Source organism: Aulonocara stuartgranti (assembly GCF_965226115.1).
Source record: "Aulonocara stuartgranti genome assembly, chromosome: 1".
In the NCBI taxonomy this organism is placed as follows: Eukaryota; Metazoa; Chordata; class Actinopteri; order Cichliformes; family Cichlidae; genus Aulonocara; species Aulonocara stuartgranti.
In genome coordinates, this window is record NC_138939.1 from 17,272,505 (window position 1) to 17,298,486 (window position 25,982).

General features: G+C 39.4%; 1 protein-coding gene across 3 annotated transcripts; it reads left to right on the top strand.

The window, feature by feature from the left end:
• Positions 1-21,263: 21,263 nt before the first annotated feature.
• Positions 21,264-24,316, top strand: LOC309708823 (uncharacterized protein). 3 transcript variants are annotated; one of them, XM_082537134.1, is made up of 4 exons: positions 21,264-21,394; positions 22,266-22,337; positions 22,917-23,018; positions 23,192-24,316. In XM_082537134.1, exons 2-4 carry the CDS (start codon positions 22,305-22,307, stop codon positions 23,495-23,497), a joined length of 441 nt encoding a protein of 146 aa, XP_082393260.1. In that variant the 5' UTR covers positions 21,264-21,394; positions 22,266-22,304; the 3' UTR covers positions 23,498-24,316. The 3 variants fall into 3 exon arrangements, with proteins under 3 accessions (XP_082393260.1, XP_082393262.1, XP_082393261.1); XM_082537136.1 differs by lacking the exon at positions 21,264-21,394 and adding an exon at positions 21,637-22,058; XM_082537135.1 differs by lacking the exon at positions 21,264-21,394 and having other exon boundaries at positions 21,637-22,337.
• Positions 24,317-25,982: the final 1,666 nt, after the last annotated feature.

The window sequence follows — 25,982 nt, forward strand, 5'->3', positions numbered from 1 at the left end:
TCGCATCAAGAGAAGGCACGTCTAAACCATTTACTCTATAGATCATCAGAGAGAAAGAGAGAGCTCTCCCTCAGCATGTACATGTACAGGTCTATTCAGCCTGAAAAGAAAAACAGAGAAACTACAGTATGTCTTCAGCGTACAAGTTCATTGATGTGTGTGGTAAGAGACTCATACAGAAGCAAGAGCATGAGTTGGGTCAGTAGAGACCAAACTCAGACCACACACGTGTGCACAAAATAACCATGCGTTAGTACTATCAAAACAGAACAAAACTCAAAATTTGATTATTCATCTGTTCGTTTCCAGGGGTGGCTGTGGCTCAGGTGGTAGAGCAGATCAGCTACTGATCGGAAGGCTGGTGGTTCGATCCTTGGTTTCCCCAGTCTGCATGCCAAATATCCTTGGGCAAGATACTAACCCCGAGTTGCCCTCTGATGCATTCATCGGAGTATGAATGTGTATGAATGTAGTTTAGGTTGCACTTGAGTTTAGAAGTGGGTGTGAATGGGTGAATGAAGCATGTTGTATAGAGCGCTTTGAGTACTCTGGGAGAGTAGAAAAGCACTATATAAGAATCAGTCCATTTACCACTAATCCAATTCAGGGTCATGGGGGAACATATTCTAGCTGTGATAGAGCAATAGACCCAGTACATCCTGAACAGGTCACAAGCCTATAACACAGAGAGACAGACAACTATATTTACACCGACAGCCACACAGAATATTCAGTTTTATAATTACACTTATAATATTAATTAATTAAAATTGTAAAATATTCTATAATACTGATATTAATTTAACCTTGCCATACGCACGTGTGTGTGTGTGTGTGTGTGTGTGTGTGTGTGTGTGTATATATATATATATATATATATATATATATATTTTTTTTTTTTTTTTTTTTTTTTTTTTTTTTAGGGGTGCAACGATACACAAAATTCACGGTTCGGTTCGGTTCGATACTTTGGTGTCACGGTTCGATATTTTTTCGATACAAAAAAATGTTCATGCCTTTTTAATTTGTCATTTATTAAAATTATAAATATATATTTTAACTCAAAAGTACAGTTTTTAAATTTAACCCTAACCCTTGTGCGCGTTTTTTATTTTGACAGCGAATGCGCACCTGCGGACCACTTATGTGCACCCCTGGTTATTTAGCTCGTCATATTGCAGCCACAGAAATTCTTTTGTCCATGAAACCATAAAGCTGCACTTTCTTTTTGCCTTATAGTCTCATTTGTCATAACTTCTCCGTTTTGTGGTAAGCTTTTCTTTGGCTGTCACTTCTTCACCCTGACCTGTCTTATTTGGCTCAGCAGAACTAAAATATATATACTGCTACTTTTACACACGGACTCACATAAGCTCAGCGATTCTCTGCGCGATCAACCTCTCACATGTTTAAGCTTGCTGCGGGAGATTTCACTTGTCATGTTTGCATAGTAAGCTAACGATTAATAAGACGATGTCAGAGGAATTGGTGCACAAATTATCATCACTCACAGATCAGTGCTGTCATTGCAAAGTGAAAGCAAAAAAACAAGCGCAAATTCAAACGCGATTTCAATATGTCACATATTGACAGTGGCTCACCGATGCCAATGACATAATTACCCAGCTACATTTCTGAAAGAATGCAAAAGCATTGACATATATTTTTCCTACAATAGCCCGAGGGGCAGGGCAGAGAGATTTTTGTAGCCCGACTGGAAAGATCGCTAGCTCCGGGACGTCGGGCTAGCGATTTTGCAAGCCCTGTATCTGATTGAGGAATCACTCATCTTTGGAAAAGAGAGTTTATTACAGAGAAATGTCTCTTTCCAAAATAAAAGCTATACTATCCGCTTCTTCTGGGCTATATTCTCAGCAGCATAAGGAGAATCATGTGCTAACAGCTGTCTAAATGACTCGGCTAAAGTTAGTAGCATGCTTGTTGTTTTTGTCTTTGCACTAGGATGATGTCGGCGTAAATGTGCAGTCATATTCGTTATGTTCCCACTAGTGCTTTCAGGTTAATCTCGTTGAAATGACCTTAACGCCACAACACGGCAAATCCCCGTGCATGGGGCTAGACGGCCAACACGTTAACGAGCTAACTGCGCTAACACACTAGTTCACACCAATGTAATTAAGCATTGCATGGCACATCCAACATACTGTTTTACTTTAGTCCATGACTCGCTTACCTTCAGGGTCATACGTCACATGAAAACCAAAATAATTCCAAACGCCAGATCTGAATGAGGGTGGGGGAGGTCCATCTTGCAAGGAGAGCTTAACTTCTGTCTCGCTAGCTTGCCCCGCGCTCTTCCTCCTGACTATGCTGTCTGTGTGGAGCACTCAGTGGATCTGCGCTCGACAGTGCAGCCTAGGCGGAGTAGTCGAACGCAGATTCACTGAGCGCTCCACACAGACAGCATCGTCAGAAGGAAAGTTGATAAAATAAATTACAAATGTTGTATTGTTCGATACATATGCGTACCGAACCGAAATTTCATTTCTTCATTTCCGGTTAATACTTGTACAGCTGCTGTTATTGTGTATATATTTATTTATATTTAGATTTCTTCATACATTCTTATATAGTTCTATATTGTGTATTGTGTATTTTGTTGTACAGTTATTTTATTTTCAACTTTAATTTATATATTTATCTTTATCTTATTCTTCCCAGTTAAATTTACCCTTCATTCTAATTTGTGTTGTACAATTATTTCATTTTTAACCTTAATTTATATTTTATTCCTTCCTAGTTAAATTTACCCTTTTTAATTTTTCATATTTATTTCCTTTCTTATTCATAGCCTTTTCCTTTTTTGTTTTCTTTAGGTCACGAGCAGTTGTCCAAGCATTTCACTACATATCGTACTGTGTATGACTGTGTACGTGACAAATAAAAATTTGAATTTGAATTTTGAATTTGAAAGCACTGTATCGAACGGTTCAATATCGATACGAATATCGTTGCACCCCTAAAATAAAATATATATATATATATATATATATATATATATATATATATATATAAAATTTTTTCCCCCCCAAATCCCGCACTCGCTCACTTGAATACCCAAATAAAACTCACAACCATTGGCCAAGAAACACAGGTCTAAAACTGCTGCCACATTCCAGGAAACGGGAACACAAACAAGTTTCAATATTTTCAACTGAGTGGGTGTACCAGTTAAATGCTCTAAGAAGCGATGTCTCTTTGATGAGATTTGGCAAGTGATATAATAATCACACTACAACGCATTTGCCACAACACATGCCAAAACTACTCCACCAGCCCAATGCTCTTAGGGGAGACTGAGTCAAATAAACAGATCCCATTTCTAAGGGCAGAGACTGGTAATGAGGAGTCATGCCCTGTCAGATCAAACCTTTCCCCATTACCACCACCACTTCACCGCTAAAATGTTCCTCCTATTAACATTCCTCTTTCAGAATAGTGGCATCAATGCTGCTAGAAGCAGGAGTGAAGTTTATACAGCTTCTTAGCAAGGCTATCCTTTTTTTATGAGAGCGCACTGGAGGATTTTTGTCACTGGAACATTTTAGACATACACATATAGACAGACAACAGAGAGGGGTAAAATATAGATTGGATAAACTCTCAGTGGCAAGCAAACAATACCATGACTGAACATTTCTGGCACCAAAGCATCAGGCATCCCATAACTCACAATGAGGCTGCTGTAGAACCATGAAAGGCAGTGATACACTGGCTTAATTTTGAAACAATAAAGTAGAAGGGCAATTCTGTAAAAGAAAAAAATCCAACGTGTGTTCTTTCATTATAGTTTTGTTCCTTACAGACCACTTTATTGACACCAACTTTGTCCCAACTGACACCACCCATACCTGGTGAAAGCAATATCTATTTTCATGAATTGGTTAGTGTTTTGTGAAACAGCTGTATTATCACGACTGAACTGCAACGGACCTGTGTTTGACCTTTTTTGTGCGATTGCTACCACCCAGATTTTCAATTTTTTCAGATGCGCCGTTCTGGAAAGTTGGCAGACACAATACTGGGTTTGATTAGCAGAACCAGCATGGAAATGCCTTAAATCAGCATTCCTTTTAATGGCCAACAAGAGGCAACTGCTAGTTTCAAAAGCATGATGAACACTTTGATATCTCTCAAACTTAATCGTAACCATCCACATTGATGCTGTGAATAAATCCTTATTTAATACAGCTACTCTTAATCCATAATAAGGAAGTTAAAGATCAATTTCCAACCTTCACCTCACTGCCAGTACTGGCACCTTGTTTTATGCTTGATGTTTTATGCTAGTAACTGCCTGTTACTTGTTGTTCACATTGTGGCTGGAATCAGCATTGACTCAGCTTTAACATCACTCTGGGTTCTTAACTAGCTTAGTATTAGCATGCTGTCTGTGCAGATACAGTGTTGTGTTAAAAATATAATGCAGCTGTTTCTGTCCTGGATGCAATTTGCACTTTACCATCGTGCTCTCGTCCTGTTGTGCAATTAAAAGTAATATCCATATTTGTGCTGTAGAATGCACCACTATTTTCTTCCTCATGCACACCAATTGAAATCAGCTGATTGTAGCTCGGGTGCAAGTGGAAGCAAAAAGCAGGATCAATAGACAAGCAGACCAACAATTCCAAGAAATTGGACTACTGAGAACCGGTTAATTACCATCCTTAGTGGAGAGCAATGCAAAAATAAAAGACAAGTAGTGTTACAAGTTATTTTCTCTCATGCGTAATAAAAAAAAACCAAAAAGCTGTTGGTCGACAGAGTTCTCCAGCCAATGTTATTGTAAGCCAATCTTCTACTAGAGCCATAGTCCATTTTTTCCCAGTTCTACCCAAAGAGTACAGTGCACCCTGACAGCCGCAACCTGGGTGGGATCTGGCTGCATTGCTTTTCAGTCTTCGCGCTTGACTACCACAGTGGTTTCACCTTAAGCAGGTTTAGTACTTTCTGCATCCACAAGTCTGCTAGGTTCCACTTAGATCCCTGTGATGTAAAATTTGTCATTGAACAGTGAGCACGAGGGTCCACATGCCTGTTCCCTGTGACTGCGTGGACTTGCCCTTAGATAATTTACATTAAAATGCACCAACTACACATGCATCCAGGCAGTGGACTTCAAGTAGACTTCAAAGAAGTGTAACAGGAGAGACTCAGTCAATGGGTCTCCAGCTGTCCATGTCCGCAACAGAGTATAATCCAAGATTCAACTGTCAGTTTCCAGCCCAGTCTCTAAAATGTTTTCCCCTTTGCTGTTAGACTTCTTTCCATTTTTCAGGATGGTTCCACTTTTGTCACAAGCCTACAGAATGGTTCCCACATTTGCTGTCCGTCTGCTTACCTGCCCCACTTCTAGACTGTCCTCTGGAGTTATCTCACTATCTGTTGAGTGTCTGAGCTGCTTCCCAGGGCAACCTCAATTGTACGATCATTCTCCAAGTTTCCTGTCTGAGTAGACCAGCCAGTCTGGCCTCCCTTAAGGCAGGGATCTGACTGTGCTTTTTTTTTTAAATGCACTTCTCCAGGTGCTACTCACCCAGGGATCAAATGACCCTAGTAATCAAGACACCAATCTATTTACTTGATGTCTGTATTTCTCCTGGTCTACTGTCCCTGGGCTATCCCCCCAAGGCTTCTTCCTCTTCCATCCTTGGGAATTTCTGAGATTTAAATAAATAAATAAACAAATAAAGAAAAAAAAAAGAACTACCCCAAAGTGTCCTAAAACTATACAAGACAGCAATGCAAGAAACCTCTGCACTGCTAAAAGCACAATTTGTGTTTACACAATCAGTCAAGAGTTTAGAAACCACAACACCATCTCTATTTAAATTCTTTTTATATGAACGGTGTTAAACAACTTACCAGCGATTGACTTGTCGTAGTCTCAAATGATTCCTGAAAACATGAAGGAAAACTCCACTGAAATACATACAACAATCTTCATAGCTTGCTTATTATTACGATATACACCAGGGGTTTTGATGAAGTTGCATGTGAAGTGTGTATATGGACACACAAATAAATATGATTTAGTCCATCAATTTCAATATTGACATCTGCACAGGAACCTCCACCCCTTATCGCTCTCCCTCTTCATGCCATCCTTATTTCCTGCTTCATAATAAGGACCTGAATACATAAAAGATTTTGCTCAAGTCTTTCCTGTTTATATTAATGTTTTATTTAGTGTTTTGTATTATCATAATCAAAGTTCCAATAAAAATAACAAAGTAGAATAAAATATACATATCAAGTGACAGCCTAGTTCTGTAACCTGTCCCACACTGAATCTTGATGTTATGTTAACAAACAAATTAGCATTTAAATGAGTCCTGCATTTTATCCTTCAAGGTTATGTTGTTATGGATATTAAATTAGAGTGTGTGGAATTGCTTATGTGTGCGTGTGTACGCCTGTGTGTGGTCCGTAAGCTGCCAACCGACAAGTCCCCCAGAGAGGTGTTAGAGCAGGTTTGTTTAAGGTTGGTTTGGGAGAGAGTGGGGTGGAAACGTGCACGTTCCAGTGTGTGTGGGTTTCAGCCCGAACGCGTTTGAGGAAAAGCAGTCAAGGCATACAGTGGAAGACTTAATATCCATTTCTTCTAATGGACAATATTTTGGCTGAATATTTTTTGTAGGCTAATGTGCCTATTATTTCAGTCTTTCTAAGGATGAAGTCTGTAGACAACACACAGAAAGAAGGGGCTGTCCATGTGCTGGCCTGCTTAGCTGTGTTATTTCTTGGCTGAGGTCCTAAAGCAGCAGTAATAGCAATGAAAGTGTATGAACTGTTATTCCAGTGGTGCTACACAATTGCTGCTTAAACAGCGGACAGTACTTAGAGATACACTGCACTCGCCAGAGGGCTCAATTGCTAGTTTATACTATAAATTCCAAAACAGACCTTCAACTGAATTTACTGTGGTACCACTACTGAACAATCAAGAGATTTTGAACTTTACAATAGGACAGGAATATCATACCTTTAAAGCTGTCCGCTGTACTTGATGCCAACAAATCAAGCACATAAGACTAAAAGTTCTTTAACTTCTTAAAAAGCCAGGTGTGACATGTCACTGTTTGATACTCATCCAGAGCAACATTTACCTGACAGAGTCACCCAGATCCTAGTGAACCTTCTATCAAGCCACACCTTTTCTAGTTAAAGAAAAAGAATATCCTGGGAAGCAAAACACTTGTCCTACACATATTTAAACTAGTAGATGATAATGTATTAAGTCCACAAACTAATCTCCCCTTTAATATAGTTGATTCACAAACTTGCTCGAGAACATGTTGTTTTTAATCTACCCCTCGCCGGCTCAGCAGCCATAATAAAATGTGGATTAACTTGTAAGCTGGGTGGGGGTTTTTTGGCGGGCGGGGGGAGAGGGGGTCCTCCAGAACGGCTCCTCCTGTCTTCAATAGGGAATTTGTATGCTAATATAGCAGCGTATAACATTTTTAAGTATACCACCAAATGATAGTATCGGAAGAAAAGCTGATATATTCAAAAACATCAGCGCATCCCATGTACTCACTGACATCAACACACAGCAATCACATCAGTAAGCACCATTACATCAATTAAACATTTTTTTAAAATAAATTATTCGGTCTTGCACTGTTTAAAGGTAATATATACTGACCGGCTACTACATTAGGTACACCTGTTTAACTGTTCATCAATGCAAACATCTAACCAGCCGATTACACTTCAGCAGCTCAGTGGGTTGAAGCATATAATAGACAAGGTCAAAATGTTCTGCTTAAGTTTAAACCTGAGTGGGAAAGAAAGGGGACTTTGTGATTTTTGTAGTCTAAGTGTTTCACAATCTGCTGTGATTTTCCCACATAATCATCTCTATTATTTCAAGAGAATGTTCGAAAAAAAGAGAAAATATCAACTGAGTGGCAGTTCTCTGGGATGAAACACAAAGCCGATTGGAGAATAATGGCTAGACACAAGTGAAAGACTAATATTTTCTAATGTTGTGTCTACTGATTTTACCCTTAAATAATTAAACAACTTTACTACTGTATTACTCATCCTCTTTATCAACATGCACCATCTGATCCTCATTTTTTTCCCAGGTTTTGTATTTTTTTTTTAAACTTTTCTCTAAGCTACACTTGAGCAATTACAATTTCTTTCATAAATTTCAAGTACATTGAACCTTTGAGCACAAAACAATACAAAAACAGTGACTAGTAATATTCTTTAAACTTGATCCATAATAAAGACCTTTAAGACCCTGTCATCTCCACGATTTCAAATCAAAAAAGAGGACTAAAATGTTTAATGTTGATATGAAAAATTCCTTTTTTTGAAGTACTTGGTGAACTACTTGGTTGCCTGCGGTCTACCCACACCCCTTTAATCCATAGGTGGTGTCCAGTGATTTGATATGGCATGCAGAGAGTCCCACTGATTAAAGCCATGTGGGCACAGTTATAGTTGGACCCACTCCACCCTACCTCCTGCCTCTTAATCCATCTGAAACTGTAGCTACACCTCAAGATATCCATTTGAACATTCCAAGACACACTGATCCATCACAGGGATGTAAAACCTGAAAGCATTCAGACCCCCAAGAAAACCATTTCCTGTAGACGCGACCTCCGCCCATCTTCCAGGCCAGACATTTATTTTTTCTAGCATCGTTATCCTGTGAAGTTTGGGCCATTGCAAAAACGAATTTGGTCATTTATGGAGCCATGTTTTAAATGCAACTTCTGTAGTTGTCTGATATGTTCTTGTGGGTTTGTCACAGGAAATAATGACTTAAACACTGACTTTGAAACCTGCAAATGTCAGATGGGTTTTTAATGTAGTTATTCCAGAGTTAGAAAAGTCTTCCTCTACCCCAAAAACATCCTGGAAGTCCACATCCACAGGTCATTTCAGAGAGATTGCTTAGTTTGAAGGGCATTTATTAAGGCTGCAGCTATTCATCGATCAAACTTCTACATTGTAAAAAAAAAAAAATCTTAACCTCACAATAATACTTTTCTTACAATCTGAAGGTAGTCTGCTTGATAGCATATTAAGGAGGTTATATGCTGATAACGACACAGCTACAAGGAAAAGGGGATCAGGATAAAGGTTAAAGGACCAGTTTGTTAATGATCATTGCAGTCAGGGGCTTGATTTTAGCTTCTCTTCAGTGGTTCATGTACTTTTCGCTTGTGTTGCACAGCGCTTAAACAAGAGGACACTGTACTTAAGAAAGAGCAGGTCTAAAGATGAATCACAAGCTGTTACACTAAAGAATGGCGCGGTGTACTGGCAGGTCACAAGCAGCTCAGACCTTTCATTACTTTCATTACCAAAATGCCCTTTTTGTCAGTGCAGTGGGTGTTGAGGGAAAAAGGCAATCAAAAGAGACTTTAGCGCCTTCTCTCTATCTAACTTTTTTTTCTCTCAAATCTGGTACATCTGCTTCCTCACTATCCTAAAACCTTGCACGCACACACACACACACACACACACACACACACACACACACACACACACACACAAAGCCGCAGACAAATTCACAAACTACACTGGACTTGAAAGACCTGTTTCAGGTGTTTGAACTCATCATTACCAACTCCAGCCTGAGGATCTGCTCAACCTGACAGCCTTGTTGATAGATTGTAATTGTATGGTCACAATTGATTGACTGCACCCCACTCAATGTGATATGCATTGGTTGGAGGTTACAGGTAAAGGGAAGGGTAATAATGACTTCCCTTCTTGTCCTTTGGCAAATGACCCTGTGCAAACTTTCATGGACGTTTTACCATATTGAAGGAGGAACAGATACTTTTGCATTTCACTCTGGATATTCTGCTTACCGGGCAAAATAAGGTTCTGGTTTCCCTTTTAATCAAATTTCAATTATTCCAATGGAGGAGAGGAAGCACACTCGTTTTGTGGCAGGCTCTCTCTGTGTTCTTTAAAACCAGTATTTTCCTCCAGCAGCTCCAGGTAATTAATCATCCATACATGTTTTAAAACATCAGCGACTCTCCCACTCTGTTCTCTTAGTCAGTACTTTGCCTCTGTTGTCCCAGTGTGTGAGTGATTACCACCAAACTAAATATATTACATATTCCAAAGTGTGGAAAATACACATATGGCGTGGTCTTTGAAACTGCATTTTATTTGAAGCATAAGCGGAAAAGAAAAAAGGAGGCTGAATGGAGTGTGACTTCCAATGTACAGGTGTAGCTAACGAAGCTGTAGAAAAGGAATGAGGAAATGTACACTAGCAGGTCACATTATTCACTTTTTTAATAAGCCAAGCGTGAGAGGAAAATACTTTCTATGCTGTGTATTAGTTATCATATTTCTGGCCAGAAAATGTTGGCTGTATTAAAACAGTGTTTTTTTAGTATGCTGTGGTATTTTGGGTGGTAATGATATTTATCTGACTAACTTCAAGAATCTATCTTAAATCATTGTCTTTAAAAGAATCCAGTCTATTTCTGTTGTGCACAGGCTTGGCCTTCTGGTGGGCCCTACATGTTTTTTCACCCACTTCTGTATAGCAGGGCACTGAAATTTGCACATCCTTGGCAGGACTGAATACCCTATTACAACCCTATTACAACCCTATTACAAGCTTTTTCTTACAACAAAACAAACTTCAGACTTCGGTCTATCATGGGTTCTGCCAGTGTCCAGGACAACAGCAGAAAGTGACTAAGCAGTGCAGCCTTCAAGAAGACACTGACCTAAAGTTGGGAATTAAAGCACTTTCTTATGTTTCCAGTGTTAGCTAGATAGCTGTACAGAAGAGGTGATGACAGCCATGTCTGATATACGAGTATCAAGATATAGGGATACTGACAATGAGGATTAAAAAAAAAAATGAAAAAGAAGATTTTTCACTCACCAAACACTTTAACAGAGAAATCTTGCTTGGATGCCCACCCTAGGGTTCCTTTCCCTTCAGAACAGCCTTAAATCCTCATGACACAAATTCAACAAGGTGCTAGAAACATCCCTCAGACATTTTAGTGTATATTGTCACGATAGCATCATCCAGTTACTGCAGATTTATAGCTGCAAATCCATGATGTGAATCTTCCATTCCACCACATCCCAAAGGTACTCTATTAGATTGAAATCTGGTGACTGTGGGGGCCATTTAAGTACAGTGAACTCGTTTTCATGTTTAAAAAATGGTTTGAGATGATTTGAGCTTTATAACAAGGTGGGTTTTCCTGCTGGGAACAGCCATTAGGAAACAGGAATGGCACCCACTGTGGTTTCCTACCAATACATGTTGTGCTTTCAGAGGCAGTCTTGTGAACTTGGTTGTAACAACTTGTTTTTTCAGTTACTGTTACATTCTTATCAGCTTGATGCAAGCTGGCCATTCTTCTCTGACCTCTAGTATCAACAAGGTATTTTAATCCAGAGAACTGCTGTTCACTGGAAATTTTCTCTCTTTCAGACAACACTATGTAAACCTGAAAGATGGTTATGTGGGAAAATCCCAGTAGATCAGCAGTTTCTGAAATACTCTGACTAGCCCATCTGGCATCAATAACCATGCCAAGTTCAAAGTCACTTAAATCTCCTTTCTTTGTTCTGATACGCAGTTTTAACTTTAGCGGGTCGTCTTGACCATGTCTGTGTACTTAAAAACATTGAGTTGCGGCCATTTGATTGGATGATTAGATATTTGTTTTCATGAGGAAAGCTTACTTAATATCACAAAGTAAATAACAGAGCACCAGTAACTATCTGCTTGACACCCTAACATAGTAAAACTACGCTGCAGGAGACTGTATGACAGTTATAATTTCCTTCATAGAGAAACATTGTGCTATTAGGGCAAACAGCTCTTAAGAAATCTGAACAAATGATCAAAACCATATCCTATTTGACATCCACTGCAGTCAAATAGCAGTGATGAGAAAGCTAGTGGTGCTAAACTCCACCTTTTTGGGGGCTTTTCTGTTTTATGACCCATGTGTGCAAAATGTGAGAGATATAACTATTATAGTCCAAAATGGCTTTCAAATACCTTCTCGTCTTCATAGCATCTGAATGAATATTGGCAGAAACACAGTCAACCGTCAACACAGTCAGCAACTGTAACTTAAGTCACACAAAGTAAATATGCTTGTCCAATATAACGACAACACTGCACTTATACAAACCTAAAATGGTCAAAAAAATATTATTTAACTATCTAAAAAGATATTGTGCAAATTAATCATTTTTACTGGACTGGCACTTGATGCCACGTTATATTCACCAGATAAAAGTATCCATTCCTATCAAATGTATGGTATGGCAGTGTTATGTACAAATACACATACACTGACGTTTGTATACACACTATAACTATCACCCTTTTTTCGCACTGCATGACAGTGGTCGTATAGGTCATTAAAAGTCATGGGATGAGACAGCGACATGAGAGCTTACATTAAAATTCCTCTGGGTTCACCAAAGTTATGCTCCTTTCATAGAAACACTTTCAACAGAAGATTGCATGACATGCACACCCGGGTGCAGAGGCACGACTTCCTCCCAGTGATACTCACATACTTTACACACAAGGTTCCTTTGTCTAACAATACCACCATAATTCTTTTGTTTCATGGAGAAGGCTATGTGTAGAAGAGAGGATCTAAATCAAGCTTCTAAAAGCTGCATATGAGTCTGAGATGTTTCCTGGGTTATCTGACAAAGACAGAGGACATAACAAGAGACAGATCGGTTTCACCTCCATCTATTTCTCCTCTTCCTCCCCTAGCCAGGCCTTCCCGTCTCTGTGCCCTGCCATCCTGAGATACAGGACCTATACTCAGAGCACAACCGGATGATACCAGGCCAATCTTCCCTCTAGAAATAGAGGAGGGCCGGAAAAAGACTTTTGCTGACGTCACCTTATCAAGAAGAGGGGACACGGGGGAGGCAGTGAGTCAATTAGCAGCCTCTAAAAATACATTTGAAATATGGCTTCTGTTCTGCAACTTCCCATGTCCTGTGTGTCTCTCTCGATTACTTTTGTTGGCTTTATCTCCTCTATGCTCCATTCCTCCATAATGTACTACACAAGGTATACACATTGTAAAACATATGTTAACTTTCTGACAAAGTCTAGTAGTATTGACATTGATCCTTGTTAAATAATATACTTAGATATTATAAAGGTGGAGCCCGGTTACACATTATTGTTTTAAGCCTCGGCCTCTTTCTCCGTTTTACAGGTCTCAGAGGACAGCGGGCATTGAGTACTAATTGGTTCCACAGCGAACTATAACGCGGACTCCACCAACGACTGTCCGCCTTCATCACTACAGGACCGTAACGAGTGTTTTGCAAACAACACAGTGGGGCTGAAAAGAGGCCAGGTGGGTAATTGATGTGGTTACTAAGTGGCTAATTTGCATTCTTTACGCATATCAAACTAAGCAGTTTGAGAGATATGGATAAATTGGACAGGGGTGGGGGAAATTGCAGTCATAAATGACAGCAAGAACTAAAAATGTTTTTTTAAGTGCTTAGAAGATGGTGGAGAATACTCATTTATAAAGTGCTTATGGACTAGCTGAAATTAAGGGATAGGCAAAAAAGAATAATACTGGTAACAGTTATGATTGCATGCACACATAGTTCAACTATAGTTACCATTTCTGTTGAACTTTACAATGCAACTGAGCTCAACGGTTCCTTAAAGGCTGCAAACACAAAAATGTAATTGTTTTAGGTTTTAAGGTACAACACAAAAATCTAAGGTACACTGTGAGGGGATGATCTCTGAGTGTAAGTAATGACGTCATTTTTATTTTACACCCGTCCTTTATTATGCCAACATGAATACAAAACTGTGTACTCAACTGCAGCGAATGTTCGTTGAACGGAAATCTTCAGGCCTACATCCTCCAGGTTTAGACTCGGGAGCCAAAGTCATGAAACTAATGAGCACTTGGTGAAAAAAAATGCTTTATAGCAAACAAAAAAAAAGTAAATAAATAAAACATATGCAGCCAAATTATTCACTGCTGCTACTACTGGTAATGTCACCTTAGTCCATTTTCTCCACAGTTCAAAGTTCATTTCTGTTTTTGGAGTCCAGGTTTGTGTTGTGTGAGTGGTGGTGCTACTGCTATAACTGCTACGTAGGAATTCACTGATATGGATCCTGGATTCGCTTCACACAGCAAGGAAAATTTCACTCAATACCACTGTATAATATTTTTTTTAGTGCTAGTGATTATATTTATCTTATTCCTCAAAAATACAGAAATGTATAAAATCGCATGTATGTACCAGATAGGAAACAACATCAAATAAAAGCATAAAGTAAAATATTATAACATTGTATAACAATGGAAAGTGCTTCCATAACAAACGTTTACCGCACTGCCGTTCTAATCAACAAGTAGGGGCAGAGCTGCAGTCATTTCCATCTTCCCCGTGTAGGTTTTCCTGTGCATTGCAGGCATTCTTCCTCTTCCTCAGCACGTAAGGATAGACTACTACACTTGCATGCTGACAAGTGCGCTTGTCATTTTAGCAAGGCAATCTAAAAGAATTACATAATAGTTACCACACTGCTTTCTTTGCAAACATTTGGGGTTTAAATAGTAATACTTTTCACCTAACTCTGCTTGAATTCTTTAGGAATTTGTTTTTGTTTTTTTACTTTGTCTCAATGCTGTGTTTCCCTACTCTCACTGATTGAACATTGCCTGTAAAATCTGTAACAGCACATAAGGGTTTAATTTGAGACAGAGAAGTTACCACTGGAGTGTCCTGCCAAAAAGCAAAAATAAGCAAAAAATATATTTCCTACATGTAAGTATTTCAGCACATCGCTGACAGAGCAAAAGTTAACTATTTTATATAACATTCAAAAATCATGAAGCAAAATTAGGAGCTTGACGAAAATATCACCAAACGCAATTTTCCTACAGGTAAGCACACATGGGACCTGCACTGTTATCACAAGATCTGACTGAGGAATGATGAGCTGTTCCACAGTGACAACAGTGAGGGAAGGGATAATAACTGGCTGCATTATTTAGGTTAGTGATCGCATAAATAGATAAGATGGCAGCATCATTGAATCTCTTTTTTTTTTAAAACACTTACCGCTGATGTTGTACATTATATTTATACTAATTGCCTAAAAATATAGGGTATTGGGTGCTGTGGGAGTATCCTATAAACCTATTTTACAGATGCAATTACAATTATCTCACACAGCTCACGGTGTAAACTGTGAGCAAGAATAATTCTCTTAGGACTCCTGTCGCTTCTTCTCTGACAGGTGATAGGGGACCAAATTAATCAACTTTTTAATAAACACTGTAGGAGATCAGCAGGCATTTGGGTGCAGTGAATGTTGTTTTAGACATAAATAAACATCCCAGTTCCATCAGAGACAACTAAGATGATCCTCTCTTTTCCCTGAAACAATCAGATGGGGTAATTTGTGGTTCACACCACATGCACAGGTGTGCTACTGACACCCAGGCTGGATCACATCTTTATATGTGCTTTCTTCTGAACCCACCCCCAGCGATGGCTTTGAACTGTCGTGCTAATGCTTGCTGCCCTGGTCTCAGAAGAGCCCAGAGCTGCACCTCTGAGGAAACAAAAGGAAAAAATACTTATGAAGTGAAGCAAGCTGAACGCGTAAATGCTATATTTTATGTGTGAACTCTACAAATCTTGCAAACTAGACTGTTATTACAGGAAAAAGGGACAGCAATCAGGGGACCGAAAGTGAGAGGAAAAGGAGAAATATTTCTGAATTGACAAACATATCTTCTATACACATCCTAAGAAGCTAAACATTACCAGCAATAAAAGTCCTTTCATTATCAAATAATATTTATACTTGTGGTGCACCTCTGGTTCAGCAAGTGTAACTTCTCTTTCACTGCCGAATCAAAATCAAGAAGGGATTAAACTTTGCAATATAGCAGCAGAAGAGAAACTGATTCTGGTTGGGTATTTATGATCTAAAACTGAACAACATGATTTTGTAAGCCAGCAATAATAAGTACCCGGGCAAAAAAAAAAAAAGAGTAAAGTAAAAGAAGGACGAGAAATAACCTAAAATTGGATCTATGGGAAAGGAAAGAGAATTAGCAGCGTCCTGGTGTCAGTTCTTCTTTCAATATAGAGCTGGGCGATAGAACGATAACGATATGTATCGCGATATAACTTTTACTCGATAGAGAAATTAAGCTATCGCGATAGACCTCGCCGCTCTTGTCCTCTTAAAAAAAAAAAAAAAAAAAAAAAAAGGTCAGCCGATCCAAATTCAGTAGCGCAGAGCCGAACCAATCACAGCCGCAGCGTCACGTCGCGTGACTTGTTACGTACAGCACAAGTGCCAAGCCGCACGTGTGTTTGTTTGGGAAGCAGCCAGCGGGTAATGGAGCCAGCGCATAATGGAGGAAATGAGTGTGCCGACTAGAAAAATCAACCGAGCGTGACCGAAGAGAAAACAGATGATGGTTCCAATGCCGGAGAGATTGTCGAACGGAAGAGCCATAGAAGTTCCGTAGTGTGAAGGTATTTCGGCTATTTCAAGTCTGACAAAAAACAGAGTAGCGTGCACTGTAAATTGTGCCGAAAGCAAGTCTGGAAATACAATAAACTGGTGCATGCGTCACACTGTGCGCCACGTTATTGTTTCGGTGACATGAATTTCTACAATACTGTTACTGTTAATTCTACTCTCTGCAGTGTTTAAATGCTTACATATACACACAGTTACTGTCCCTCCACACATACGACTCGGTTCTGCTTCTATGCCCCAGCTTTGTTTACTTTTTCCCACCGAGGCTTCTAGACTTCTGATTGGCCAACATTTCTGCACGGTTAGGAATCTAGCGCCACCTGCTGCTTTGGCATGTTCATAGCAGCGTTTTCCTTCATTTCTGCCTTTATGTGTGGACGGGATTATTTTTAAAACGAAAACGGAAAATCTCCGTTTTCAAAAATACCCGTGTACGTGTGGACGTAGCCTCTATGGAACGCCAGGACTGCCATAATGAATTAATTAAATACACCATTAAATAATTAATTAAATGTGGCAATAATTAATTAAAATTGGAATTAATTAATTAAATAAATAGTTATGATATATGTAATTAATTAATTATTGACACATTTAATTAATTAATTATTGACATATTTAATTAATTATTTATGTATTTCACATTTTAATTAATTATTGACACATTTAATTAATTATTGACACATTTAATTAATTATTTAATGATATATTTATTTATTTCATTTTGGCAGTCCTGACGCCTGGCTCTCATCATGAAATAATTTTATCTGTCAGCCTCACCCATCAAACTCAGGGGGCGGGGTTAACGCTGATCGAGTCAAAACCATTGCTTTGGCCTGGTGGCCATTGTTTCTAGCACACAACAACCGGCATGTGGAAGCTAACAGAACTGAGCTTTGAAAAACCCTGTTTGTGTGTTACCAAATACCGTTTTAATATTTTTTTAGCCGAGAATGTAGTGGTTTAATCTTCATGTGTCTGGTCGGTTTGTCAAGATACAGCCTCTTTGCAAAAGTGTTTCGATGATTTCGGAGATGTCGTCCCAGTCTCACGGCAAAGCGTGGGATAGACCCGCTCGCCTCGCAAGCAATCCCACCGACAAAGCGCAGGCCCCGGTACACAGCTGTAGTAACCCCCGCTGACTTCTTTTACTGAGGTTATATTTATCGGTGTTTTATTTCCTGATGTTCTTATGTGTCCTACGTGTTTCAGTCGCCAATTCTGAATTATAACTAACATTAAAAACATGTTTAAGGAGGAGAGAGAGCAAATAAATCTGTTTAACATCTGATCTTTGGGTTTTTGTTCAGTAATCAGCGTGACCTGTGTATAAACACATAAAAGAGATAAAGTTGGTGTTTCCGTCATGTAGTAACTGCTGGCTTTAACTGTACAAAGGTTGTTCGACACTATGAAACACATACAGACTTCATGATGTTCGGCTAATATTTTTATTGTGAATATTAATCATGCTGACCTCGCTCTGTACACCACGCAGCGAGGTCAGCATATCCACGATATCCTCAGCTCCATGAGTTAACACAAAGTTTCCCAGCTGACTAACTGCCAACTATTCCAGAGACGTGAAAATATACAGCATAAAGAAAAGTGTAAGAGACTCAGCAGCAGATTAGAATAACAGTTTGTGGCGTGAATAAGACACGGCGGGACCACGGAGCAACGTTCAGAGTCATCTTTATTTACATCTCACCACACCACAACACCCCCAAACCCCTCAGTCCCCGTGTTTTTAAACTAGGCGGGCGTGATTAAGGATGCCGTGCAGGTGCGTCCGCCCTCCCTGCACGGCACCGCAGACCACGCCCCACCACATACCCCCATCGCCCGATTGAGGCCGGGGAGCCATCCGGCCGAACCTACTCCCCCACCGCCAGTGGGAGAGGGAATCAGCCCGGACAGCTGGCACCCCCAGGCCCCGGCCAAGCGACGGGGAGGTGCGAGTTCAGGCGGCCGCCCGCGAATCCAGCGGCGCAGGCAAAGCTGGTTCGGAAGTCGGACACGTGACAGGTGCACCCGGCGCGGCCGGCACAAGCGTGAGCCCCAGCTCACAGGTGGCTGGGCAGAGGTGTGGCGTGTACAGGCCTCTGGTGGTGGTGAGGCCGGTCTGGCGAGCACGGCGATCTCAAGCGTGGCGCCCGCCTCGCTCGCCAGTTCCACTCGAGCAAGCTCCCCTGGCACTGGGACCTCCAGCTCCTTGCGCGGCCCCTCCGTCACCGCTGTCGCTCCCTGCTGGAGCAGCCCATAGCGCGACTCCTCCGTCACTACTGCTCCCTCCGCCGCCACTCCCGGCTCGAGCAGCCCCTCGTGCAGCTCCTCTTTCTCCAACCGGCGCAGACCCTCGCGCACCTCGTCTGCCGCCTCCGGTTGGAGCGGCTCATCCACCACTCCCGGCAGGAGCAGCCCTTCACCTGGCTGTTCCCCCTCCTCCGGCAGGCGCAGATCCCCGCGCGCCTCGTCTGCCACCTCCGGCTGCTGAGGTGCCTCACGCGGCTCCTCCACCGCTTCACTGTCCTCGGGACACACCTGTGGGGGTGGCGCCCAGGCCCAGAGCAGCGCCGCCAGCTCCCCAATCCTTTCCAGGTGCCGCTCGGACTGGTCCTGCAGCTCTTCCTGCTGGCGACGCACCTCCGCCGCCTGCTCCCGCTGGGCGGCCGCCATTTCGGCCACCCTCTGGGCCAGCTCCTCCATTCCCTGGCTCCGATATGGACCCGCCGTGCTGCCTCCTGGGTTTCGGCACCAATGTGGCGTGAATAAGACACGGCGGGACCACGGAGCACCGTTCAGAGTCATCTTTATTTACATCTCACCACACCACAACACCCCCAAACCCCTCAGTCCCCGTGTTTTTAACTAGGCGGGCGTGATTAAGGATGCCGTGCAGGTGCGTCCGCCCTCCCTGCACGGCACCGCAGACCACGCCCCACCACACAGTTATACATTTAATAAATCACCAAATGAATCCAAGAAACGAGCAAACCTGTTCCGACAATTTGAATTTGTATTCCCTCAGCTGCAGACTCGCTGCTGTTTAAATGTTTGAAAAGGAAGATTAGATATAAACAAACGTCAAACATAGACTCAGTCTGCCTTCACATTTGATATGAGGCCAGCACGTATAGTGGCCTCAGCAGGCTATTACTGAAATACACGTGCTATATCTTAAACTATGATATAAACAGGGAGGTCCTATTAACATGTTTAGTTTTAAAGGACACCTTCCTGCCTTTAGTCTCATTCATGAGCAGTATTCGTTTTCTTCTAACATCCAGAAGTCTGCACAATGTGTTTCATAGTTTGTAACAAGCCTTTGACAGGTAAACATAACATGACCGAAAAAGCAAAAAAAAAAAAAAAAAAAAAAAAAGAGAGAGAGAGAGAGAGAGTGTTGACATAAGAAGAGAAAATGCTCTCAATTATGGAGACAGGCAAATGGTTCATTTATGTTTGATGTGTGTTTATTCCTCCCTAAATATCGTCGGTGAAGTTCGCCATGCATGTCAGATTTTCCTGCGCATTTTTATACCTCTGCCAACAGAGAGAGAAAAAAAATCACATTCTAACAGACAGCTGGTGCTTAGAATACAGTTGAATAACTATTAAAAAACAGATGATATTTAGATGATAGTTCAGTCTAACACATGTGCCAGAGAACCATTAAACGTCTGTGAAACTATGCAGTTATGAAACGTAACTTTAACCTCAGCCAAACCGATTTGCTCAGTTGTAAATAAAACAGCGAAGTAAACGTGACCCGACAGACAGAACCTGAGTGAATGAAGTCCAGCGTTTAACCACTGAGAGCTAAAACTCAGCTGAGGTTTGAAAGCTGTGTGCTGGTGATTGGACATCAGCCGCTGATGAAGCTGTTCGCCTATAAAGTGCTCTGTAAGGAAACAAGCAGCTCTGCGCTCGGGGAAAATACTATATTTACTTATCTTGTGCAGAAAAATGCGCTGACATTGCGTTATATCGAGCACCGGCTGCCCAGTTAAACTGTGACTATCACCAGGTAACGTAGGCGTGTTTCTTGAATTAGCAGCAGGTGTTAAACAGCTGACAGATGAGGAGGAGGATGCATGCAGGTAAACTGAGGGTCTGCTGAGCTGATCGCTGGTTTCGTGAGAAAAATGTCAGCTCGTTCTTTATGTTACAGAAGCACAGAGACACAAGACCAGGCGGAAAGAGACGATCGTTCGGTGAAAATGAGAATCTGCGAATGCAACATGTGGAACACGGAGAGTGGAATATGTAAACAAACCGGTTAACGTACCCCCTCGGTGCGCTCTGCATGCTAACTGTTAGCAGAGCTAGTGAAATCTCTGAAAACATCTGAGCACTTTTGCAAACATGTTCTATGTTGACAACCTGACCAGACATACGTCGCGACATTCGCGGCTAAAACACTGTTAAAAGTGTAGCTGGTGACAGAAAAACGGGGTATTTTAAAACTACACTGTAAAAACTGTGATTGGGGTTAATTAGAATCTAATAGGAGAGTAATAGTAATTATTACTCAGTAAAAACGTGTATGAGTAGTTTTAATCAAATCTAAGCAAAATTCAACAATTTTGAGATGTTCAGTTATTTAAATTTACACAGTTTTGTTTGGGGTAAATTCAGCAATGGTTTGTTGAGTAGATTTAAAAAAAATGTTTGAGTAGTAAAAAAATTTAAGAAATCTAATAGATTTAACTGATGAAAGCATTTTCATTTTAATCATTGTACACTTCCGCCCATAATCCTTTGTGCCACGTGCAGGACACACGCGCTTCATGAGTGGACGTCTCCATTTTGTCAGAGGTAAGACTTTTTAATTTGTTCAAATATAAGACACGGTTTAAACAATAACGTATATCGGTTTTGAGTAAAGGTTTTAAACAGTATGATACGTCGAAATTTTATTAATAATCATCACTGTAATGATAGTATCGTATTTTTACACAAATGGCAGTTAGTGGACTGCTAGCACAAGGTCACTTTCCAAGCCTTCACGACTGTGTTACTGAACAGCTTTAACTAACCACATGTTTTATCGTATTAAAAAATATCAACGGTATATTCCGATGAGTTTTAACGTCTTTCATCCACGTTTAAAAGTTCATGAAAAGGTTTTGCGGTCAGTTGTGAGTGATTTTGTCAGCCACAGTCAGTTTTTCGAACTCCAGTTTCCAATAATGGCGGCCGCTACTAAGTTTTAAAATTACTCTTAGTAATCTTTCTGGGTCACAAAATAAACTTTTAACATATTTTCAGGCGCGAAAGTAGCTGTGTAAACATCAAATATCTGCTCGGTTTATCAAGATATCGCATGTTTGCAAAAGTGCTTCGACGTTTTCGGAGCATCTGCTACCCACCAGCTCGATAGCAAGCCGGGAGCTCGAGGGTCACTGAAGCCGCTGAGAACGGCACAACTCCCGGCACATCATTTTCAGATCACCGCGGGGTTTCGCTACTCAGTTTAAACGTAATGTATAAGTCACTTAGACAACCTAAAAATGTTATTGTTTGGTTTTTTTCAGTGTTTTATTTGTTCGTGAGTAAATCGGTTTGGCTGAGATTAAAGTTATTAGATTAGATAAAATAAAACTTTATTAATCCCCCGGGTGGGTTCCTCCTTGGTTTTTACACAGCTGACTAAACGTCAAAAATGATAATGTTGCTTTCCTTTCAGGTAATGGAAGATCCCTCAACTTAAATTCACCTGATCAGCATGGGATTGAAGTTGCAGGCTATCATAGCCAAGGTATTTTCCACAGACATTTCAGCTTGGAATTTTATTTAAAGAATTTTTTTGTCAAATTTCATTTGCATGGTGCACAGCTCCACTAATTTGTTTGCATGTTTTTGTCAGTGCAAGAGGACGCCAGGACGTCACTGATATAATTAACAACACAATTATGGGTTTCATGTTTTAATTGTATTTTAAATACATGTCTATTCTTAGTAAAAAAAACAAACAAAAAACAAACAAAAAAACACAAGTACAGGTATTGCTGGGTTTTTGTTTTGTCCCAAGAAGGAAAAACCCTTTCTGACGAACATAAACTAAATTAGATAAAAAAACTAAATGACTAAATTAATGTAATTTACTAAAACGACACATTTAAAGATTGAACCTGTCAAGCATGTTGACAATACCTTTGTGTTGACTGTCAGCACCCAGGCATGTGCATTAACATCAGCTAATTATCGCACATAATGCTCCATGTGATGATAATTTGATATTTAACAGTTTTTTTTAATACTGCCAATTCTCACAGTTTTGTCTTAATAAATGGTCACTTATCTGATGGTAATTTTTGGAATTCTTGCTCATTTTCAGTCACCAAGCAATCCTAGCAATAACATAACCAGAAATCTGGTTATTCAGTGCTTGATGGTGTACCTTGGGGAGTCCATTGATCAACTGATCAAAGAGTACAGTGTAAGTGTTGAAGTAGAAACATTATTCTGTTTTTGTTATTCATATGTGTTTGTCAAGTTTCAAATAATTTGAGGCATTATCATGTTTTATTTGTCATTCAGCTACAGGATGTGTCCAGGAAATATTTCATGTGTGCAACTACAGTCAGAAAACCCATGTGTTTGTTGTTTCAGGATGCTGATGAGGATGGTGTGTCACAAGATCTTTCTGAACAGAGGATGAAAATCTACAAAATCAAGGCTGTTGGATCTGAGGAGGATGACATTGGCATTGTGCTGGAGGGTGTGAGAGTTATGCCTGCTCTGGGCAATTTTTCAAGAGCATGCGCAATGCTGGTTGGATTGACATATGCAGTCGATCTTGCCTATTCCAAAGAGCTAAAATACACCTTGGAAGTATTCCAGAAACTTTTCCTTGAACTGGATTGTGCTAAGCTCTCACCAAAAGTGAACAGCCTCAAGAACAAGTTATTGGCTTAAACGAGGACTCTGAAAGAATGAAAGGGAAGTAAGCTCACTGAAAACCTTTGGTTTGTCTTTGTTAGATGCAGCTATCTTTTCAGTTTTTAAGTTAATTTCATCTTATTCATATCTTACCCAAATGACCTGCAATGTGTCAGGCTGTATTTGTGCTCTTCATTTTAATTTTGTTTTTTATTACCTACAAGTTTCTTAGGAATATTCTGTTTGAAAGGCAGCAAATTGGAGGAATCACTAGTGAAGCTTTTCTTTGTTTATAGTGTATGTTACTATAAAACATTGGTTTAAAACAACTTTAAAATTTAACAGAAGTGCAGTCCTGTAGCTGTAGAAATGTTACTTCCTCTTACATGTGTCTTAGATTTTCTCAGGTTAAACATCCAAATTGGGATAAAAGGTTGATTTACATTATTGATATTCCATGTACATGAGTGAAAAACCTTTGTTCTACAGTTATATTGAGTGATTCAATTTAACAAAAGATTGACAAACTAAAGTTTTTGTTTGTCAATCATAAATAAGTAACAGAGATAAAGGAAACGGTAAAAGATATTCAAATTTCAGGTTCATGTTGATATTACAGTCTAAAGATTAATTTCTTTTTTACAAAACTGGTTTACATTCATGCAGTTTATGTTGCTGTTGCTCTGTACACAAAGCTGTGTGATAAACTGTTTATGACACTAAAACAAATTTACAGCAGAGGAATGTATTTAGGAGATCAGGAGATTGTTGATGAGAATTCAGTGTATACGAGCAGAAAAATGTTATATTATAAATTACTGTGTTTTATTTTCCACAATAAAACAAATTACTGTTTTGATGTTTTCTTTGTGAAATTGATTCATTTTACTCAGAAAATAAGTAAAATCCATTTCATTTTCTCTTATTATTCAGTCATTATTTTTAAGGTTTATTTGGAAAATTATTGAATCCAATTTGAGTTTTACTGAAAAAACAAGAAGATTTCATTTCTTTGTAATGGATATTTTAGGAAGTTTTTACTAAACCTTTGCCAGATAGTTAGTAAATTCAAAGTAATTTTTCTCAGAGACTTATTTCATATCAATTATTTTTTTTGGTAAAGTTGGGCAATTTCAACCTTCAGTTTGAGATTTTGACCCTAAATCCAACACATATTTACAGTTTAATTCTATTAATATCTACTTTTGTTTTCTATTTGAATTTAATTAACATTTTCTCTACATTTTACATAAATCTTTTGAAATTAAAATCTACTTAATTATTTCAAGTGTCACTTTGTTGCCATAACTTTTTTAAGTAACCTCTAGTCACAGTTTTTACAGTGTACACCACCACCATTGCTGCCTGTGATTTGATCTGCATTCTGGGATAACTGGCTGCCCCAAGTCTACACAAGCAATCGATTATCTAGGATCGACCTGTTTTGACTTACTTTGCACGGCAACCAATCAAATGTTAGAGAAGCTGCATGGGCAGCGTTAACCCCGCCCCCTGAGTTTGATGGGTGAGGCTGACAGATAAAATTATTTCATGACGAGAGCCAGGCGTCAGGACTGCCAAAATGAAATAAATAAATATATCATTAAATAATTAATTAAATGTGTCAATAATTAATTAAATGTGTCAATAATTAATTAAAATGTGAAATACATAAATAATTAATTAAATGTGTCAATAATTAATTAATTAAATGTGTCAATAATTAATTAAAATGTGAAATACATAAATAATTAATTAAATGTGTCAATAATTAATTAATTACATGTGTCATAACTATTTATTTAATTAATTAATTCCAATTTTAATTAATTATTGCCACATTTAATTAATTATTTAATGGTGTATTTAATTAATTCATTATGGCAGTCCTGGCGTTCCATAAGCCTCAGTCTCTGACTGGAAGCGCTAATTCATCATTCGGCTTTTGTCAGACTAAAGTAACTGTTACAACTGTTTGAAAAGCTCAGCTATACAACAAGGAGAGATTGAGAATTTCCTTTTAGTTCTCAGTTTATTTGATATTGACAAAAGTTAGTCAGTTTTGTCTGTTCTTCTGTAAAACAAACTAAGATTTATTTTTAGAATTAATATTTTGTTTCTAAGTGGAATTGACAATTTAGTCTGTTTCGTTTGTTCTATTTTGAAACTTAAACGCTTTAGCGGCTGCCTTTTGTGTAGTTTGCAATATTTGCCTTTATTTATCTGAAAAAGTCTCATGTTCCTTAAGTACATCTACCCTGTTGAACTTATTATGGGAAATAAATATTTAAAAACAAGCTGCTGATTATTTCACATTTTACTTGTGAGCAACGGCACATTTAAATCTTACAAATATAGTTATTTGGCTTATATCGTGATAGATATCGTTATCGCCTGAAATGAAAAAAACATATCGTGATATGAAAAAATCTCATATCGCCCAGCTCTATTTCAATATAAAGAATCACTCGGGCCACCTGTACCAGATGCTGGCTAGCATCATTAGGCATGTGGCTAAAGG

Bases quoted from the DNA above. Each gene is read 5' to 3' on its own strand.
- LOC309708823 (XM_082537134.1), top strand. From the start codon at position 22,305: ATGGGATTGAAGTTGCAGGCTATCATAGCCAAG. The intron at 22,338-22,916 runs GTATTTTCCACA...GCTCATTTTCAG, and splicing joins TGCAGGCTATCATAGCCAAG to TCACCAAGCAATCCTAGCAA. The intron at 23,019-23,191 runs GTAAGTGTTGAA...TTGTTGTTTCAG, and splicing joins AACTGATCAAAGAGTACAGT to GATGCTGATGAGGATGGTGT.